We start from the raw sequence: 7,609 nt of genomic DNA on the forward strand, positions 1-7,609 counted from the left end.
AAAATTATTATTACTCATTATTGTATTCATGTTTAAACTAGCATCGACTTACATGAATTGCCAGATCCTTCTTTTTTTCCTCTAAAATTGATGTATCATGGATAAATAACATTTTAGAACAATCGTGGATGGCACCTTATTTGTTGATTTATTAACCTATTTAAGATTTCAAAGGAAAGTTTATGATTTTTAAACAACTAAACTTGAAAGAAAAAAAAAGTATAATTATTTCAAATGTTTGTTCACAATCGAGACCTTAGGTTATAAGACAACTCCAATGGTATTAACATCTGGTGATGATGAATCATAAACTAATTTCTTTTTTCACCAGTAATGCTAAATACAGCAAAACGGCATCCTTTTAGAAGATTATAGTTGAATTTTCAGAAGCGAGAAACATAAAACTTGATAAGTTTCCGTGCAATATAGATTGGTATTTGGTATGATCACGTAAATGCAGTAAACAAATAGGATCACTGTTCTTCAACAAGTTGATCCCAAGTCCCAACTCCTAATAATTTTCAACTGCAATGTTTAAAAAAATTAAATAATGCTTTAAACAGATGTGTAATGATCTTATAGACACAAAATAAAGTCTCAAGATGTATTTAAAATGTGGGAATCAGTCAAAGTATTTGGTGGCATATTACCAACTAATTATCACCTTACATATACCAGCTTTTTCATATTAACACCATCGGCATCAGTTGAATCAAGAGAACACAGATACTCTGCAAATTTAGTGGTAGCAGGCTCAGGCAAGCAAATGCAGATCACCATTCTTCCACTAGGATCACTCTCTCCTTCCGGAAGCAATACCGAGACTTGCGGTGTCGGTGTTAAGTCTATTGGACCCGCGTAAATTGGTCTTCCCCACCCAAAATCTGCAGATTCATACATGGAGAACCGAGTCCATTGAGTTATAGACAATTTCCCTCCAAATTCAAGCCGGCCGGGTCTATCCACCTCCACGTAATCTATTGTTGATCTCAGATATTCGTCGGAGACACCCATTCGAGCTTCACGAACCAAAAGGGTAGTATCAGCAAGCTTCCCGTTAATAAGCTCATACACAGAGCTCACTGCACACGCTACACATACCACATTACCGTAAAACCCATCTTTTAATGGTGGGTTTTTAAGCTTATGACGAGCATTGACAGAAAATGTCAGCCGAAGCTTATATTCTAGAGGTTTGACATCAATAGCTTTCACCCATGATCGCCAAATATGAGCGGCCATAGCATCGAAAGTCGAGCAGGCAAATTTCCCATTACTTTGAGCTGCAGCTTTAAGCTGAGATTGAAACTCGCGGCTAATCCGATAACATTTCTGAACAAGATTCCCTTGCCACAAAGAATAAGTTAGGCTAGAGCCATCATCTATTCTCATAAACTCGATATGAGGATATTTAACCACCGGCGGGTTACGTGGCTGAAGCAGTTCCCTGTCCCAACATGGTTCAGGGTTTGCGACTAACGTGCCTGACCGAGCAGTTACAGCCCACGCGTTGAGAAACTGCATAGCGCCAAGGCCATCACAGATACAATGACACAGCCTCAAACCTAGGCTAAACCCACCACAGCTAAAAAGAGTCACCTGAGCAATAAGCAATGGCATGTCAAGAATTTTATAAGGTTCTTCGTTAGCGAACCTGTAAATCAACGGCGACCAGGCAGGATTTGGGACAGCAAGATCTCCTAGTTCAGCTAAAGCCGAGTCTGAATACGCCTCAATAAGAAGCACACCTTGCTTTGGTCCAAAAAAAACCTCCAGTTTGCCATTTTTAGTTTCTCTAAGCCTTCCAGATAAAGGATAGTACGGAACTAAAACAAGAGCCAAAGCATCGCATAACTTTTTCATCACAATATCTCCAGCAGAATTCAAGAAATCTGCTCTATAGAAATAAATAGTCGGCGTGAAGACGCGGGCGCCGATCATATCATCGAGATTTGAGAGATAAAGGCTGTCGCCGGAGGCGGCCGGTATAGGTCCGGCAGGCGTAACCGTAATAGAACGGTTGACGGTTACAGGAATGTTTAGATGAGGGAAATGCAGCTCCTGAACAACAGAAGGAGACGAAGAAGAAGCCATGATTGAGGTGACAGAGAACATATTAGGGAACTGCATTTGTAGAAGAAGAGAGGATTTTTTGGGAAATGTAAAGAAAACTGAGCTAAATCGCAGGAAGGTTTCATCCAAATAGTTGGTCTGAAGCAGTTAACAGAGATATTATTCATGTTCCTCACAACTAGATTTCACTTGGATCAATCGTCCTAAGATTTCTCTCTCTTAATACAATTCTGTCTGCTTTGAACTTCCTATTGCTCATCATAAATCCTTCCCAAATTAAAAATATAAAAATGTCTATTGGTTCACAGCAATTGCATGAACTTGAAGCTTTAACAACTCTAAACAAATCCTACGTAGAACCATGAATCTGGGCTTCACTAAACATCTGAAGCCCAGTTTATAATAAGATGATTAAAGAAGGCCAAGCAGAAATGTTACTGATTACATAGGTATGTACATTTGATTCAAACAGAACCGAATTGAAACTTTTTAATTAATTGTTTAGAAAATTAATATTTCAAACACAACCTGTCAATTCAACTTGTTTTTCAGCTCGATTCGGTCCAATTATTTTAGTTCAGTTTGGACTAAAAAATTAACCGATTTTTATTATTCAAACCGAACCGAATCAAATTCATCTGTTAAATTTGATTATTCAGTTTTTAAGCACCCCCTAATGATTTAGTAGTCACCCTTCCCAGACCAGCACAGGGAACTAACCTGCCTTGGCTTTTGTCAGCATTGATCCATAGTCACAATAGCCACAAAATAGTCCAAATGTATACACATGCTCAGCAATAAATACTGAAGCACCTGAATACTACCACAATCAAACATGTCACTCTATTAAATAACAAACAGTAATCAAATATATGATGAAGATGAACAATTGAAAGTAGCTTTGCGCAAGAAGAAAAACTGTTTGATCTAAGAACTTTCCTATCATCTAATGTAAAACCATGAACCCTTTTTAAAGTCATTTTCACAAAATAAGAACCTGAAATCTTATTACCCATTGACAAAATTAATACATGTTCAAGGATGAGAGAGTAAACAAAAAGGTGAGAACAAAACTTTTGCGGGTTTACCGCACCGGCTGCTGATTGTAGTGGCTCTTCTCTTTTTTCTTTGCAGCAGCAAGCTTCGCAGCTCGGGCAGCAGCCTCACTAGCAGCGGCTCGGGCAGCAGCATCTGTCTCTTTACTCGATTTCTTCTTCTTTAAAGATGCTCCTTTCTTCAACCGTGCTTTCACATCAACAGCAGATGGATCATCAGCCTGTTCTGTCTCAACAGTTTCGTTTGTCCCATTTCCAACGTCTTCGCCTTGAGGCTCACCTTGGGAGTCCTTAGCATCTTTTGATGATTTTTCCTTCTTTTTCTTCTTTTTTGAAGTTTTGCTCTCTCCAGAGGCATTATCCTTCTTCTCTAACTCTCCATCTGTCTCTTTTTTCTTCTCGTGCACTATAGCTGCACGTAACATGAAAGTTCTAATAAGGAAAAATATCTGGTGAATTAATTAAGTGCAATCATGCTTGAAGCTTCTTTCAAGCAAAAAGAGGTGAACCATGGACATAAAAAGGTGAAGATAGCAAAATGTGATTCAATGCCATTTTTCATCATGATTAAGGAAAATATAAAAAACTATAGATCACATCAACATCAACACAGACAACAAAAATATGCTCATGAGGTATAATGTTCTCAAACAAAAGAGAAGTTCTAACTTTCCAAAAGTTTCTAAAAAGGACATGTAAGATTCAATAAGACAATTAAACTAGTTTACATATATATGGTATAATATCACAAAAGAAGTGAACTCAGACATTCACAGTTGCACTGGAAAAAAAAAACACCTGAGAGATAAAAAAACTAATGCCACATTACCATGGGATTTATCTTGGCCACTAGTCTCCTGTTTGGTCAATCCCAACTCAGCAAGAACTGCATCAAGTTCCTCAAGTTCCTTTTTCTTCAATTCCTTCTTTGAAAGCTGTCTTTCAGATTCTTTTGGCACAGGAACTTCAGGAGGCTGCTTACTAACTGGCTCCGCTACTGCTGGCGCCTCCATCTCATGTTCACTTTCATGATCCTCCTCAACATCATCATCGTCTTCAAGACCTTCTACCTCACTTTCAATCTCCTGGAATATAAAGTAGAGTTACATTTAGGAATTATTGATCACAATTCTAGAATAAAGACGTAATAGATGAAGTCAGTAAAAATACAAATACACCATAAGAGATCCAACTCTTTTACTTACTACCAAGCAGTAAGCATGTCATTAAATATATATATACCCAGAAACGTGAGTAGGGACAAAACAGCAAATTAATTGTAGCAAATGCAAGGGGATAGCAATTGCAAGTCTAAACATATCCAACTAAGAAGTAGAAAAAATTATGAAAACAGTAGAAGATGTGATCAAATGCATATGGGAACCGGATGGAGTAACAACAATAAAACATCCAGAGAAGTCTCATGTTGACATAATAAGTATTCATCACCATAAAAAAATGAAAAACAAAAAAAGATAGCCAAAGAAACTGCATCTTATGATTTTCACAACAGCTTTGACACAATTTTGAATCAAACCTAACTGAAATTTTGACAATTAAAATTCTCTCCAAGTCAGTTATCATCCTCTCATAGGTTTAAATCGACTTGTGTAGGAATTCTAGCAAACTATATTGTCATATTTATATGTTTATTTCTTTAGAACTTGTCGATTTTAACAATATCATCGCGACAATACCAGCTGATCCAGAAAATTCATTCTATTTGTCCTACTACAGGCCATGAAAAGCATGAAGTCATTGTTTTATGAGAATAACAATGTTACCGAGCACATGATCGCTCAGTATCTTTTAATGTCTCAACAATTGGTATGGGAACTAAAAAGAGGTTATGTTAATAACCAACAAATATCCATTGATAATAAAGCTTGCATTGTTGCTAGTGCTGATGTTACGTTGGAGTTGAAGGCGAAAGTAGCAGTCGCCATCACTAACAAAAAGTGCTTGATAGTTCAGGGGTTCAGGGACTGCCCTGAAATTCTACCATATCAAGTAGCTATCTATAAGCCAATTCCAATATAACGTTGTTTTCACTAGTCACCTACACATGTATAACGTATTTACTCTTTAAGTAGATTATTTGTCAGTTAAATATGAATTTAGGTAGCTAAACATTTATCTTCTTCCGTTTCTCAGAAAGCAAATGTTTGTGTTATGGATGTTCTTGTAGGAGCCTATCGTGGTTTATCATCCAACAAAAATGCTTTCTTTCTGCTTTTTAAAAGAAAAGCAAAACTTCTTACACATAACAATCAACATTATCAATTGAACCACGACATATCTCGATAACACCACTACAATAATAATTAAAAAAATCAAGTTAAGGAGATCCAGTTCCACATAGATTATTAATAACATCTATAAATATTACTAGTTGCAATTTGCTATAAGAATAAGTAAAACAATAAAATATTTGCAAACAGAATCATAATTACCAAAACAACAATAATTATAAGAAAATATTACCTCAACATCAACAGCCTCATCCTCTTGCTGTTTATGGTGGGGAGAATCGGGAGAATCAGTAGCAGCAGCCCAAACAGAAACAGCCGTAGTAGCGAAATAATCGTCATCATCTTCATCATCAACATCAGCCCATGATTTGACTGTGAGTGGAGCCGGAGCCCAGAAAACATCTTCCTTCTTATCTTCAGATCCTGTCTCGGTTTTTTTGAAAGATTTATCAGAAGATTTCTTCTTCTTTTTAAAACTACTTAAAGCTGCAAACACATTTTTGCTATTCAAACTCTCATCTTTCCTACCCGCCATTCCCCAATTCTAAATAATCTCCGAAATTCCTAAACAAAATTCAAACTTTTGCTGAAGGAAATATAACTGGGAAATTTTGAAAATTGGAGATGGAATTAGGGTTTTTTAAAATGAATCTAAATATATTTACAGAGATCGGCGGGTAGCTTTAAATTAAAAAAAGAAATCAATAATAATACAAGTTATGAGTGGATAAAGCGAGATAAACAAAACAAAAAGGTCAGGTTCAATGATAAAAAAAAAAAAGAGATTGAAAAATGGCGTGAGATTTGAGTGAGAGAGTTGCGTGCATAGGCAGTGTCTGTGAGGACGAAGAGACACAACACAATCTATATCGGTGCCATATATAGAAAAGGATAAGGGTCTTCCACTGCTCCATTTTTCTCATTCCTTTTTTATCCTTTTTCTTTTTCCAAATCTCCTTTTTTCCAATAAATCAAGCCTTTTTCTAACTCATTTATTTTATTAGATCCACAGCAAATTATTTCTTTCAAAAAATTAATATTTAAAGTTTTTATTTTTATCTATAATAACAGGTTTTCAAATCTGTTTTGTTTTATTTTATAATTTTTTTATATAAATTTTATTTTATTTTCTTTTCAAAAATTTAATATTTCTTTAAGCAATATATTAATGAGACGAATATTAAAATTGTTACAAATGCATATTATGTTTTTACTACTTTCTCAATCGAATTCATTTATAGATCCGGCAGTTAATGTGCTTAGTTATTTGAAATTTAAAATTGTGCTACTAATTCATATTAACAATAAATGAAATAGTAAAACTGTAACTATTAATTTAAAATTTCAATCTAAATTATATTAATTTTTAAAAAATTAATTTCTCTTTTGGCATACATGCAAAGGTCTTCAAATCAATCCAAGTTAAAGATTGTCTAACTTTTTACATACAACAAAGAGAATTATTATCCAAAATTCACAATTTAAGAGGTTATGATAAATTTTGAGGTTGCTAAATATTTGGTGCCCGTGAGGTTTTTGATTTTACAGATAATATTATCTTTGTTGGGGCTTGACAATTTTTAGAGTGATGAAACTGATTGTGATAGAAGCTCTAGAATTTTGAAACGTCGATGGAAAAGTTGTTACTCACAGACTATCAGCATTCAATCTTTAAAGAGAATTAATAAAGTTTTATAAATTTACCATAAAATCCCTCTAATGACGAAAAAGGTATAAATATGAACCTCTTATTAGAGGCTATTGGCTTTGTGGTTCGTTATTTGACAGGAAAATTTGTTTTGGACGAGGCACGGCGGTTTCTTGGCATTGTAGAACCAATGATGGCTGAGGCAGCAGAACTACGAATAGCAATAGAGAAGTTGTTGATTTTGGACTATCGGCGTCTATAAATGCAGTGAATTCCTCTAATACTGATGACGTGGATATTGTAACAGTCTTAGTTGATATCCTTGATCTAGTTTCCCGATTTTCGGAAAATAGATTTCAATTTGTAATCTATAGTTCTAATTGAGTGGCCCATTCAGTGGCTACAAAAGCTCTTATGAATGACTGCTTTTACAGTTCTCATCATTTAATTATGGAATGGCTTACTTGTTAGTGTTGAGGAGTCATTTCCTCTTTGTATATATCATCCTTCATCCAATGAAATTTAATCTTTGACAAAAAATTTGTATAAATGCAGTGAAATCCATCTAGTTTGAGAATCAA

General features: G+C 35.1%; 2 protein-coding genes across 2 annotated transcripts; both read right to left on the reverse strand.

Annotated features, from left to right (window-relative positions):
- Positions 1-564: 564 nt before the first annotated feature.
- LOC126662455 (omega-hydroxypalmitate O-feruloyl transferase) lies at positions 565-2,383 on the reverse strand. Its single transcript, XM_050356350.2, has one exon. The coding sequence runs from the start codon at positions 2,128-2,130 to the stop codon at positions 661-663; it is 1,470 nt and encodes a 489-aa protein (XP_050212307.1). The 5' UTR covers positions 2,131-2,383; the 3' UTR covers positions 565-660.
- A 536-nt stretch (positions 2,384-2,919) lies between these two features.
- On the reverse strand, positions 2,920-6,261 carry LOC126662471 (FK506-binding protein 3-like). Its single transcript, XM_050356351.2, has 3 exons — positions 5,613-6,261; positions 3,958-4,213; positions 2,920-3,540 (listed from the first exon to the last, which is right to left on the reverse strand). Exons 1-3 carry the CDS (start codon positions 5,913-5,915, stop codon positions 3,158-3,160), a joined length of 942 nt encoding a protein of 313 aa, XP_050212308.1. The 5' UTR covers positions 5,916-6,261; the 3' UTR covers positions 2,920-3,157.
- Positions 6,262-7,609: the final 1,348 nt, after the last annotated feature.

The sequence above is a fragment of the Mercurialis annua genome, linkage group LG1-X (genome assembly GCF_937616625.2).
Source record: "Mercurialis annua linkage group LG1-X, ddMerAnnu1.2, whole genome shotgun sequence".
NCBI lineage: Eukaryota > Viridiplantae > Streptophyta > Magnoliopsida > Malpighiales > Euphorbiaceae > Mercurialis > Mercurialis annua.

Bases quoted from the DNA above. Each gene is read 5' to 3' on its own strand.
- LOC126662471 (XM_050356351.2), bottom strand. From the start codon at position 5,915: ATGGCGGGTAGGAAAGATGAGAGTTTGAATAGCAAAAATGTGTTTGCA. The intron at 4,214-5,612 runs GTAATATTTTCT...TTTATATTCCAG, and splicing joins ATGAGGCTGTTGATGTTGAG to GAGATTGAAAGTGAGGTAGA. The intron at 3,541-3,957 runs GTAATGTGGCAT...TGTTACGTGCAG, and splicing joins TGGCCAAGATAAATCCCATG to CTATAGTGCACGAGAAGAAA.
- LOC126662455 (XM_050356350.2), bottom strand. From the start codon at position 2,130: ATGCAGTTCCCTAATATGTTCTCTGTCACCTCAATCATGGCTTCTTCT.